This window comes from Brassica napus, chromosome C3 (assembly GCF_020379485.1).
Source record: "Brassica napus cultivar Da-Ae chromosome C3, Da-Ae, whole genome shotgun sequence".
NCBI classification, from domain to species: Eukaryota; Viridiplantae; Streptophyta; class Magnoliopsida; order Brassicales; family Brassicaceae; genus Brassica; species Brassica napus.
The window spans coordinates 33936165-33950499 of record NC_063446.1 but is presented as its reverse complement, the minus strand read 5'-3'; the positions used below and the strand labels follow the sequence as shown (position 1 = coordinate 33950499).

General features: G+C 37.4%; 2 protein-coding genes across 2 annotated transcripts; one reads left to right on the top strand and one right to left on the bottom strand.

Annotated features, from left to right (window-relative positions):
• Window positions 1-355: 355 nt before the first annotated feature.
• LOC125583693 lies at window positions 356-1304 on the bottom strand. The gene has a single exon (XM_048751104.1). The coding sequence runs from the start codon at window positions 1210-1212 to the stop codon at window positions 529-531; it is 684 nt and encodes a 227-aa protein (XP_048607061.1). The 5' UTR covers window positions 1213-1304; the 3' UTR covers window positions 356-528.
• Window positions 1305-7551: 6247 nt separating this feature from the next.
• Window positions 7552-12959, top strand: LOC125575233 (eukaryotic translation initiation factor 1A-like). The gene is made up of 2 exons (XM_048751103.1): window positions 7552-7684; window positions 12464-12959. Exons 1-2 carry the CDS (start codon window positions 7656-7658, stop codon window positions 12870-12872), a joined length of 438 nt encoding a protein of 145 aa, XP_048607060.1. The 5' UTR covers window positions 7552-7655; the 3' UTR covers window positions 12873-12959.
• Window positions 12960-14335: the final 1376 nt, after the last annotated feature.

Sequence of the window (14335 nt, the reverse complement as noted above, 5' to 3'; positions counted from 1 at the left end):
TTTGTGGTTCGAGATTAGATCCTGTAACAAAATAGGTTGAGTGATTGCTATATTTACAGTTTGATATTAACGAAATAGTTTGTGTCTCTTGTGGTACTCGGATTAGATCCTGCTTGTTTTGTTTTGTGATGTAGTTTAGTTCTCTTTCTGCTATCGTCTGAATCTTTCTTTGTAATTCTTTTTGCCTTGCCATAGTTATGTTCCTGCTATCATCTATCTGCCTTGCCTGAGTTTGTAATTCTTTGAGTCTTAGTTTTGTGAATCTTAGCTTCTTTGCTATTGTTAAAGACACTTGCGTGTATTTGAAAGACACAAGTTGTTCGAAATAGACTAGGATTATTGTTGGATACTTTTATGTTCTTAGATTGGATTGGGTTATTAGTTTCTTGTTGCAGTGATTAAAGTTACCAAAATACAGAATCTATTCAAAATAGAAAAAAAAAAAGAGAAAACATTAAAATTATCTAGCACATAATATGAATATACTAACGCTAAGTTGATGAACATACTCTAAAAACAATCACATATCTAAGAGGTAAGTAACTTCCTGGACTCTGATCTGATCCCAGCTTTCATCTTCCTGATGAACTCCTCACATTTCTTGTTCAAATCTTCCGAACTTAATAAGTTGTCATTTATCTCATCATCATCATCATGCTCATCTATTGTAATGACAGTGAGGTCTTTACCTCCATTGTCATCCTCAAAGACCATTATAACTTCTTCTTCTCTTAATAAATCAACCCTTTCTTCTCCGTCTTCTTCTTCTTTGGATACACACAGTTCTCCATTTAGTGCCACTACTCCTTCTCCTTTGGATACACGCTGTACTCCAAGTAGTGCCACTACTTCTCCCTCCTCTTTTTTGGATACACGCTGTTCTCCAAGTAGAGCCACTACATTCTTCATTTCTGATTTTCGCGTGTGGTTGATCCTTAGTTCTTCCGTTTCTTCAACGATGTTCATGGCTGTGCCGTGCAAAAGGGTTTTGAAATTCCCCATGATAAAGCCTACAATACCATTGCATAACAAGAACATGTACTTCTTGTCCACAAGGTTGATATACATGGAAAGCAAATGGAGACTTTGTTGAAGAGAGGAGACTAAAGAAGAGTAAGATAGAACAAGAGAGAAAATGGAAGCCAAGGCTATAATCTTAGCGACTATCTTCATCTTCTTCACTCCTCTTTCTTGTTTCTGAAATTCCGTCATTTTCTCTCTATCTCCTCTTTGAACTGAGTTGAAGAATGGTGAATGAGAAACAAGTTTGGGAATCTATTACTCCTTTTATAGATTAGTGGATGGGTTGCGCTTGACTTCACTTTTTTTTTTTTTTTGGTTAAAACAATTTATCTTCTCTTTTGAAGCATTCAAACGCAACGCGTCTTGTTTTTCTTTTGGGTTTGATTATTTCGGATTTATTCATACGTTAATTTTTACTTAGTTTATGTTATTTTATTGAGAAAACAACAATTTTTTTTTGTGATGATAATTTTTTCAGTAACATTGGTTATGTCGGATTTGAACTTCTGTGATGGAGATGTCGATAATTATAAGTTTATAACACAAGCTCAAGAGCTACATGTCCTCATCTTTAGTTGTTTCGGAAGATTTGTTTTTGTAATAATACATAATGTTAAAGTATATATAAATAAAACATTCCAATGATGTACCATCTCATATAATTTCTTTAGGTGTTGACAAAAAAAAAGTAAACAAAAAAATTATTTGCATATTCCCCTATTATAATCTTCCCTCAATTTTTTTTCGAAATAGTCGTATAGCATTATATAGTTTCTAGATGTGTAATTTAATTTACTTAATCAACATAATATTTAGGAAAATATTTAAAAAGACAATTTTTTCCAGTAAAATATGATCAACTGAAAAGAACTGCTTACATAATATATTGCATTTTTAACAAACCAATTTGATGTGCACAAAAAAATAACAAATCAATTTGCGTAATTTTCTTAGATTCATTTATTTTTTCTAAAGTTTGGCTTAAACTAGATATTGATCCGCGCAACCGCGCGGATGTTTATTTTCTGTTTATATACATAGATATTTTTTTCCGATCATAGTGATATATATATATATATTTAACGTAATCATATACTTTAATTTTTATACAACTATTTCAAATAACATAGTTTTATAAGTTATATGTTATAATTAATCGTTTGTTTAAATCCGTCAGATGAAAAGATGTATAATATATATTATAATGCTCTTGAACTCTAGATGAAAAGATATGTTTTATAATGTTCCTTTTTAATTAAAATCATGGTTATATTTTTAGCTACAATTAAATCAACAAAATTAAATATCACATGTTAAAATAAAGGAATCATATGTTTAGGAAAGAAATCAGGAAAAAAAAATCATTAACAATACTTTTAATTAGTTGTTTGTGGGAAAACAAATACTAAAATTAAAATGCGATCACAATTATTGTTATGATATTATCATGCAAATAAAAAAATTCATTAAAGTAATAATCTAGGAGATGGTCCAAGTTAAAAAAAATCACACATAAAAAAAATTGTGACTTCTGTTTTAATAGATAAGATGTTATTTTCAAATATTAAATAGTTTATTTTTTGCAGTTATAATTATTGTCAAAATTTAGAAAATATTTTTCTTCTAATAAATATGTACAATCGATCTGTTTCTTTTTTGTTTTGTTTGTTAAAGATGCTTTAGAGATGCATAACATGCACGACAAAATAATAAATTTATCTATAAATAAGCATTTTATATCAAATTTTTTAATTTTTTGTATGATTTGAATCAGTCCTGAGTGCAAACAATATACTATTCGTGAATTGTGATTTGTGATTTGTGACTTGGAAGGTTCTATATATTGTAAAGTCAAGTCAACTTATCACCTTCGAAGTAAATTCTTGAGTCCTTCAATTTTCTTCCTATGGGCCATGGGATACCTCTTTTGTTTTGTTTTGAAATGGTCACTAAAAACGCCAAAACTAAAAGACCATTGACTTGAGATATAAAATAAAAGCCAATATTACCTACTTGAGTTAGAGTTATAATATAAAAAGCAAATACTACCTTTCCTAGCCTTGGACAATGAAACCGAGAACCAAAACCGAACAAAAAATTTGAAACCGAATTGATGTTAACATATATCTAAACGATTATTTATACCAAAAATAAAATAAAATCGAACCGAAACACAATCGAGAACTTAATGAATGCCGAATTTCTAAAATACAGTTTATTACCTAAATATATTAGGATTCCTTGCAAAACCAACCCAAAACTCTTAACACAAACAAAACTAACCAATTTTTCAATTTACTGTATATTTTTATTTTCATCATTTCATCCCTAACATATCAAGTGGTTTACAAAAATACCATTATATATTTATTTTTGAAATTCAAGAAATATATCAAACAACTTTACCACCTTTATTTATTTATGAAATTGTCATTATCATTATTTTGTTAACAACCATAAACAACAACAAAATAAGCTCTATATGCCATATATCGAATTCTTTTTCCAAAAAAAAAAAAAAGGCTTATCGAAATTTACTTCATCTTCCTTTATTCCTTAAACACACGACTCCATTATCTTCCATTTACCTCTAATTTTATCCAAAAAAAAACTCTCAAGTTTTTGTTTGGAAAATCACATTTTCATTAAATTTCTTTAAATTTGGGGACTATTGGTTATTAACGATTGGTATTTTTTACTTAGCTGAAGTTCGAATTTCCAGGTGATTGAAGGAGATAAACATGAACTCTTAGTGGATGTATATAATTATTCGCTTGATTTTATTGTGTCAAGCAGACTTTGAGTAAATTCTAAAAGAAATCCAACAAAGCGTTCAACATAATGTCTTTAGAAAATCATAAAAATAGAACAAACTCTTTATTCCATTCTAATTTTTCAAGGCTTATCTCTACTTCAGATCTTTTCCTGTACACACAATACCAAGGATCAGCACACTTAACCATAAACCAACTCTCACATTCAATTATCATATCTCAAAGTGTAGTCTCATAAATCAGAAGTTGATCTCAATTAATTGACTTGGTAAGAAAAGGTAGCCTTTGAGGCGGTTTAAATCTTAAAAATAGAATGCTAAAAATAGTATGCATAATTTTTGTAAGACAAAGAACAATATCTGTATACAACTACATTTTTCATTGTCTTACCAGTACTAGATTGCATTATACTCTTAAATCAACTCAACTCACACATCACTTGAGAGATCTAACTTGACATACTTCCGTTTAGAGTCAGATTATGTTCGATCTTGTGTGAATGATTCGAGAATTAGATGCGATGAAACCTAAAGCAGAAAGTGTAAAGAACAAGAGTGATTTATTATCCAGTTCAAACGCAAACCGCGATCCTAGGTCTGGCCGTCTGGCTGAGGTTTCTCCCCGGAAAACCCCCGAGACTCTCACCACTGTAGACTCTCTCTGTTTTCTCTCTTTGATACAATGTAATGTCTCACCTGAAACCACAATTGATCTCTCTTAGCTCTCGTACAAGATGACTCACTCTCAGGACCGGCTTATTAGGGGGGACAAGCGGTGCGACCGTCCCGGGCCCAAACCCGTGCCCCCCCCCGTATAATACTAATTAAGGAACCCAATTGTTTTATAAATCTATATTTTTATAAATAAAAAATTATAAATATAATAAATAAAATTAAAAAGGACCCAAATTATTTGATATGTATATAGTTTTATTTTCATTACAAAATATTACTGATTAAATTTTAAAAATATTTTAAACATTATCTACATATAAATTTAGAGGGTAAAAAAAAATATTTTTTCTCCTAGGGTCCTTAAGAGTGTTGAGCCGGCGCTGCTCACTCTCCCCACTCGAGTATATACACTCACCGACTCGACGTGACACGTCACTCTGCGTCCTTGTAACAAACTCTAACGGCCTAAACGGCTTCCCTTTGAGTCCGCTTTGACTCTGTTTAACAAAGACGAGAGAAACGACGATGCATTACACAAATCTCATTAAGCTCTAAACTAGACTCCTTAACCGGGTCCTCAAGCTTGGTTCAATTCAATCAGATCCCTCCGGTTATCATGATTGAATCCAGCGACTATATCAACCAACTTCCTTCGACAACATCTTTTGATCGTTTTCCAAACCATACTCTCTCAAAACCATTGTGGTCTACAAATTTGAACTCTGCAATACAACTTGGGTTATCTGGAAGTTTCTTTTTCTTTTTAGTGATCAGCTCTTTTTGTCGTCTCTTTCATCTTTTTGTCGTCTCTTTCATGTTTATATTATTTTCTTTCATGAAAATGCTTTTCAATTTTACTCAGAGCTTTCTCATTAATTTTACTCAGAGCTCTCTCATCCCAATTCTAATCATCATGAGTTATTCCCCCTAATGCTAGCCATTGATGAACTCCTAGACTAGCCTAGTGGGAGCTAATCATTGTCGTTCTCATTCAATCAAGATGTTGCATATGTTAGCATAATCTCAAGAACAAAGATTTAGCAGCTACGTTCTGATTGTTCTTCAATGCGTAGGTTTAGCTATGGTTTTCGGTACCCTGTTTGTTCCGGGTTTGTCGGTTTATCCGGACCATTAAGTTAGATATTTCTTCTGATTTCATTTGGTTAAGGGTTTATTTATCAAGCCCACTTAAGATTTTGACAAGGCCCATATAAACATCAGAAAACACAAAAAAAAAATCAATATATGAACCAAGAAGATATTTTTTTTAAGATTAGGCCATTTTATTCAGATCTAGAAACTAATTAGACATTTCTTTTTTTTTAGTTCTTTCGAAAAACTTGAATTTGTGGGACAATTAGGTGAGTATACAAATTTTAGATGGAAATTAGCAAAATGTGCATATTATCAAATAATTTACGAACAAAGAGATGGTAGAGGGTAAAATGACTCCATTATAAAATAACTTATGATTTTATAGTATTGAGAAATTTAAATAAGGGCAAAATTTTATATCCGTAGGAGAAGATAACACTGATAACAAGAGAGGATGTGTTATTAGAAGGAGAAGGAATGATGTATTACAAACGATCGAAACGATCGTTTATATAGAATTGAAAAAGTAAAGTTACTGTGTATGCATAGTGACAGCGGGACCCATATTGATTATAAAGTCAAAAACTTCTACGCTTCCTCCGTTTTCAACACGGTGCTTTTATAACACTCCCCCTTGGGGACCGGTGTCGCTATTATCTCTCGCTTAACGTCTATGTTGCCTCGTTAAAAACCTTTCTAGGAAAACCCAATGGGAAAAACCATAGTAAGGTAAAAAGAGTACAACTACGTAAGCTCCCCCTCGAATGAGCAGTCATAGATCCTTCTGATGACGCATTCCAATGTTACAAACATGTTTTCTGAATACCGAAGTCGGAAGTGATTTTGTGAAGAGGTCAGCTGCATTGTCGCATGATTGGACATATCTTACTTCAATCTCTTTCTTCTTCACGAGCTCTTGAGTGTATGAGAAGAACTTTGGATGAATATGCTTCGTTCTATCGCTTTTGATATATCCGTCCTTTGTTTGAGCAACACATGCTGCATTATCTTCATATAGAATAGTTGGCTCTATATTTTCGTCAATTCCACTGCTTGAACAGATGTGTCGGCTTATTGATCTTAGTCATACACATTCTCTACTTGCTTCATGGAGTGCAATGATCTCAGCATGATTTGAAGAAGTAGCCACGAGCATTTGTTTCTGAGAACGCCAAGATATAGCAGTGCCTCCGATCGTGAAAACGTATCCTGTTTGTGATCGAGCTTTGTGTGGATCTGAAAGATATCATGCATCTGCAAAACCAACCATTTGAACTTTTGAACTTTTAGGATAAAACAAGCCTAAATCAATGGTCCCTTGGAGGTAACGAAAAACATGCTTAATCCCGTTCCAATGTCTTCGAGTTGGAGATGAGCTGAATCTTGCCAAAAGATTCACAGCAAATGATATATCAGGCCGTGTACAATTTGCAAGGTACATCAGCTCTCCAATTGCACTTAGATATGGTACTTCCGGACCGAGTATCTCTTCTTTCTCCTCAGGTGGTCGAAATGGATCACTTTCAATATTAAGTGACCTAACGACCATCGGGGTGCTAAGTGGAGTTGATTTATCCATATTAAATCGTTTCAACACTCTTTTAGTATATGTGGATTGATGCACAAATATACCATTTTGGGAATGTTATATTTGTAGGCCAAGACAATACTGTGTCTGTCCAAGATCTTTCATCTCAAATTCTCCTTTGAGATAGTCTGATGCCTTTTGTATTTCCTTTTGAGTTCCGATAATGTTAAGATCATCAACATATACCGCGATTATTATAAATCTGGATATTGTTTTCTTGATGAAAACACATGGGCATATAGGATCATTCACGTATCTTTCTTTTATTAAAATGATCACTGAGACGATTATACCATATACGTCCAGATTGCTTTAACCCATATAATTATCTTTGCAATTTTATTACAATCAGCTTATCGCGATAGTGTTGACAAAAAAAAAAGATTCTTCTCTAGGCCTTGCTCGTAATTGAATCTGATTCTGTTTTTTCATGTTTTTAAGACAGAACCTTGAACTGAATCATTTGTCTATTATTATTATTATTTTTTTTATGCAGATACCATGCCGAAGAACAAGGGAAAGGGAGGAAAGTATTAAGGAAAGAAGATACTATCATAAACCATCGTATATTCTTTGTGATACTTGTGCATCAATCATCTTGATTTCCTCCTATAATCACTCTTGTACAATGTATAAATATGTGTATACTCTGATCAATAGAAATTATCCTTTACATCTTATATGGTATCAGAGCAGGTTTAAACCTAATCCTATATATTTTTTTTTTTCCTCTCTGCCGCTCTCCTCTTCTTTTCTCGTCTCTTTCCTTCTATCATCTTCTTCTTCTCACCATTTCAATGGCTGCTTCTGATAACAGTCAGCCTGCGGTCACATCTTTTGCTCAGACGATTGTACCTCTCAATCCCTCCTTGCTTAACATAAACATGTCAAACATCATCAAGCTAACTGCCACCAACTACCTTGTGTGGAGTCGTCAAGTACATACCCTTCTTGATGGGTATGAACTTGCCCACTTTCTTGATGAATCAACTCTTCCACCAGATGCTACTGTCACTGCTGATGATATCACCACTCCAAATCCTGCGTTTACACTCTGGAACAGACAAGACAAACTCATCTTCAGTGCACTTCTTGGAGCTATCTCTTCAAGCATCCAGCCTCTTGTTTCCATGGCGCCAACGTCTGCTCGCGTCTGGACAACTCTCTCGTCCACCTATGCCAAGCCAACCCGTGGACACATCAAGCAGTTGCTGAATCAGATCAAGCAATGGACAAAAGAAGATAAGACGGTTGATGAGTATCTTCAAGGACTTACCACACGTTTTGATCAACTTGGTCTTCTTGGTAAGATCCTCGATCATGAAGACAAGATTGATTACATCCTTCAAGGACTTCCTGACACATACAAACCGGTGGTGGAACAAACCGAAGGTCGTGATCTACCACCATCTCTCACAGAGCTCCACGAGAAACTCATCAACTATGAAGCTAAGCTCGTGACTGCGACACCCACTGCTGTAACTCCGATCTCAGCCAACTATGTCAACAGCTCTCGTCCTCCACAGAAAAATCAAAAACGTTCCCAACAAAACTGGCAACCTGGTCAAAATAGCAACTCAAACCAAGCATGGAACCAAGGAACAAACAATCAACAGAGGACGTTCAGACCTTACCTCGGACGGTGCCAGATCTGTGGCATACAGGGACACTCCGCCAAGCGTTGCAACCAGCTTCAGCAGTACCAGCAGAGCACACAGCCAGCTCTACTCCCAACGCCACAGTACCCACGAGCTAATATGGCGTTAACAGCTGCAGCACAGCCTTGGGTTCTAGACAGTGGTGCTACCCACCATATCACTTCGGATCTACGCAATCTTGCGCTCCATCAACCCTATACTGGTGGTGAAGAAGTGCTCATTGGTGACGGCAGTGGTCTTTCAATTACCAATACGGGTTCTCTTTCCCTTCCTACAACACAAAAACCATTATCATTAGCCAATGTTTTACTTGTTCCAAACATTCATAAGAACCTCTTATCGGTTTATAAGCTTTGCAATCATAACCAAGTTTCTGTTGAATTTTTCCCCTCTCATTTTCAGGTGAAAGATCTGACCTCGGGGGCGCGGTTACTCCAAGGGCATACAAATAAGGAGCTGTACGAGTGGCCGGTCGTGAATGCTTCAGCAGCTTCGTTCTTTGCTACCCCCACTGTCAAAACATCTTTCTCTGATTGGCATTCAAGGCTCGGTCATCCCTCCACTCAAATTCTCAAATCTATCTTATCTAAGTTCTCTTTACCTATTTCAGACTCTGTTTCCCATAATTTTTCTTGTTTTGATTGCCTATCTAATAAAAGTCATAAGCTTCCTTTTGCTCAAACCTCTATCTCCTCCACTCGTCCACTAGAATATCTCTATACTGATTTATGGACTTCTCCAGTGGTCTCTGTTGACAAATATAAACATTATCTTCTCATTGTTGATCATTTTACTCGCTATTCTTGGCTCTATCCCCTACAACTAAAATCCCATGTCAAAGAAACTTTTATTCGTTTTAAAGCCCTTACAGAAAACAAATTTCAAACCAAAATTGGTACTCTCTTCTCCGATAATGGAGGAGAGTTTATTGCTTTACGCTCGTTTCTCTCTGAAACTGGTATCTCTCATCTCACTACGCCTCCTCACACACCAGAACATAACGGATTGTCTGAAAGACGACACCGTCATATTGTTGAAACTGGTCTTTCTCTGCTTCATAAAGCTAATCTTCCAAACACATTTTGGTCTTACGCTTTTTCTACTGCTGTGTATCTAATAAATCGCATGCCTACCCCAGTTCTATCTCTAAACTCTCCCTACTCTCTACTATTTAAAACTCAGCCTAACTACTTAAAGCTAAAGATTTTTGGTTGTCTTTGCTTTCCCTGTTTGCGTCCATATCAAAATCATAAACTTCAAAATCGTTCCACAAAATGTGTTTTTCTTGGCTATTCATTAACACAGAGTGCTTACCTGTGCTATGATCCGATCTCATCTCGCTTGTATGTCTCACGCCATGTACGGTTTGTTGAAGACACGTTCCCCTTTTCATCTCTCACCAAAAATTCTTCTCTTCCTACTGCTGAAGTAAATGACTGGACTTTTCCCATCTCTGTCATTCCCACGACGTCGGTGCCGCTAGCGACAGCTCCTCCTTCACCGCCACCGGGTGCAGATCGATCACCGCTATTGCCATCTCCTCCCCCAGCGCCATCTCCTCCCCCAGCGCCATCGTCTCCAATAACTGAAAGTGATCCTCTCAACTCACCCCAACCCGTCCAACCGACCCTAAACCCGAATGACAATACCCAAGCCCATTCACCACCAAACACCGAAGCCCACCTAAATCTCAATCTCCCTCACCAAGCCCAATCGGAAACCACAAACCCCACAGCCCAAACAATTTTACCTGAGGCCCAACCAAATATTTCCAGCCCAGTAACCAATAATCCCTCATCCTCTTCCCACCCAAATCGCGTAATTCCTCTGCCTCAACCCGCCGTTGAACCACCGCCAAATCACCACCCGATGACAACCCGTGCCAAGAAAGGCATCTCCAAACCCAATTCCAAATATGCCTATGCCACTAACCTTAGTCAATCCCAACCCTTCATTCCTACCACTATTGCCCAGGCCCTAGCCGACCCAAATTGGAGACCAGCCGTCATTGATGAGTTCAACTCGATTGTTGCGAATCGGACATTCTCCCTGGTCCCTCCGTCACCACATCAGAATCTGGTTAGCTGTCGGTGGATCTTCACCATAAAATACAACCCCGATGGTTCTGTTCGCAGGTATAAGGCTCGCTTAGTCGCAAGGGGCTACACTCAGCTTCCTGGCATTGACTACACCGAGACGTTTAGTCCCGTGATAAAATCAACGACAATTCGTCTGGTCTTGAACATTGTGGTGAGTCTCTCCTGGCCAATCAAGCAACTCGACGTGAATAACGCCTTTCTTCAGGGCACGTTAACTGAAGAAGTCTATACAATTCAACCTCCCGGCTTTGTGGATGCTGATCTTCCGAATCATGTTTGTCGATTGCACAAAGCTCTCTATGGTTTGAAACAGGCGCCGAGGGCTTGGTACAAAGAGCTAAGCAACTATCTTCTTCAGTCTGGTTTCGTCAACTCTGTCGCTGATACATCATTGTTCATCCTACGCCGCGGCTCCAGTCTTCTCTATATGTTGATATATGTCGACGACATTATTGTTACTGGTAATGACACAGCTCTTCTCCAGACATTCTTGCATTCTCTCGCAACTCGCTTCTCAGTAAAGGAACCAGAGGATCTTAATTACTTTCTTGGTATAGAAGCTACCAGAACTTCTTTGGGCTTACACCTAACACAGCGAAGGTATATTCTGGATCTTCTCTCTCGGTTTAAGCTCATGAATGCACATCCTGTGTCAACACCCATGGCCACGCATCCAAAGCTTACAATCAACATGGGCACTCCTCTGTCGGACCCTAACGAATATCGCTCAGCCGTAGGAAGCCTCCAATATCTTGCGTTTACGCGGCCTGATATCTCTTATGCTGTCAACAAGTTGTCTCAATACATGCATGCTCCGACGTCGGATCATTGGCAGGCGGTCAAACGAGTCATGCGGTACCTTGCTGGAACGGCTTCACATGGACTCTTCTTCAGTCACAACAACATCTCCTCTCTTCATGCTTACTCGGATGCGGATTGGGCTGGTGATACTGATGATTTTGTTTCCACAAATGCCTACATTGTTTATCTTGGTAAGCATCCCATCTCTTGGTCTTCCAAGAAACAGAATGGAATAGCTAGATCCTCCACTGAAGCTGAGTATCGATCAGTCGCCAATACTTCTGCGGAACTTCGTTGGGTCTGTTCACTTTTGGTTGAGCTTGGAATAAATATTAAGGGCCCTCCGGTTATCTACTGTGACAATGTTGGTGCCACATATCTATGTGCAAACCCTGTTTTCCACTCTAGGATGAAGCATCTAGCACTTGATTATCACTTCATCAGAAATCAAGTAACTGCTGGAGCACTCCGTGTCGCACATGTCTCCTCCAAAGATCAGCTAGCTGATGCCTTGACAAAGCCACTCTCTCGTGCTCCTTTCATCTACCTCTCTTCCAAGATTGGTGTTGCCAAAGCACCTCCATCTTGAGGGGGCGTATTAAGGAAAGAAGATACTATCATAAACCATCGTATATTCTTTGTGATACTTGTGCATCAATCATCTTGATTTCCTCCTATAATCACTCTTGTACAATGTATAAATATGTGTATACTCTGATCAATAGAAATTATCCTTTACATCTTATAGAAAGAACAGGAAGAGAGGAAAGAACGAAGCTGATGACGAGAAGCGTGAGCTCATCTTCAAAGAAGACGGACAAGAATACGCGCAAGTCCTTCGCATGCTCGGCAACGGAAGATGCGAGTGCATGTGCATCGACGGCACCAAGCGTCTCTGCCACATCCGCGGCAAGATGCACAAGAAGGTCTGGATCGCGGCGGGCGACATCATACTCGTTGGTCTGAGAGACTACCAGGACGACAAGGCTGACGTCATTCTCAAGTACATGTCTGACGAGGCGAGGCTTCTCAAGGCTTACGGTGAGCTTCCGGAGAACACTCGTCTCAACGAAGGTATCGTTGGTGATCTCGAAGAAGATGATGACAATGACACTGAAGAGTTTGTCCACTTTGAGGACGAGGATATTGATAGGATCTAAGGTGTTGTTTGGTTTTTTCTTTTCTGGCTTGTATTGTCAATTTGAGACGCCTGACTTTTTGAGTTTACAGAAGAAACAGGTGGTAATCTATCTATAATATAATGAGGCGGTTGCCTCACTCCTGAGACGACACGTCAGCATTTTGGTGGGTCCCACTTTTAAAAAGTATGAAAAAGTGTCAAACTTGTGGCTCGAACCCGGATTATTGAGATATAAACACCAACATTTATACCACTAAACTAAGGGATACTTTGTACATTGATGACTGAAACTAATATATATTTATGAAGGTCGAAAACTTTTGCTTCTTCGGTTTTCTCTGTGGGTCGGGCCTACAAGTGTATTATGAGTTTCATTTTTAAATGAGGTTCATCACGTTATATGAAAAAAACAACAATTATAGTTTTTTCATATTGTAAACTGTCTTCATTTAACATGAGATTAGGTTCTTTTCATCATTGTCTTAGACAAATCTGAAAAGTCGCGCTGTGTGTCTGTTCGTAATCTATTTTTTCACCGGTGAACTCTTCATCTCCCCATCTTAAATCGCTTGATCTTAAATGTTCCTGATTTGTAGACTTTCTTTAAACCCTATATATATGATTATCATCTTTGATGAACCCAATTTGCATCTCCACAAAACTCATTGATTCCTCTTAGCTTTAAGGATCTTCTAGAAAATGTCTTTCTGCCTCTCCAGTTCCTTAAACCGGCATTCCCGGCATCCGTCACTCAACCTTCGAGTCTCTCCGTGTTGGTCGTAGTAGTCAGAGCATAGCCTCTAACCTCTGCGCTTATGGAATTCTCTGAACTTCAAGAAAGACATTGAGTTTATGGGAATCACGGTTCTCTTCTTTGATGAAAAGGTAAGTTAATCTTCGATTTATCACACTTATTTAATATAATTATTTTTAATTGATTTTCTGATTCTTTGTTAAATAATATTATTTGCAGATTCTGTGATTCATGGGTTTATTCCAGCCGGACGTGCTAATCATTACATGCCATCTTTGAAAGCCGGTTCCATTGTGAAAGACTGAAAGTCGATCGTTTTGAGGTTGCTAGATGCTCAAGCATGTACAAGATAATTGATCATCCATTCCTCATTCGTTTCATTTCACCAACTATTATTGATGAAGTCATCACGGGTGCTCCTGAGATCAATCTCCAATCATAATTAGACTATTTGACAATTTCCAAGCGATTGCGAACACAAACCTAGAACTCTCTGGTATATTATCATATTGCATCTGGGTTTATAATATGTTTTGTTATCATAAATGATATTTAAACTCGCAGATGTAGTTGGGCAAATCCGTTCTGTCCAAGGCTCTGACCTTAGCAAATAAACAACTAGAGTCGTTATCCATCTCCTAATTGATCCGTAAGAAACAATCAACACACAATTCTCTTTATACTATTATCTATATTGTGCTAACATCAATAATCAAAAATATTTCCTA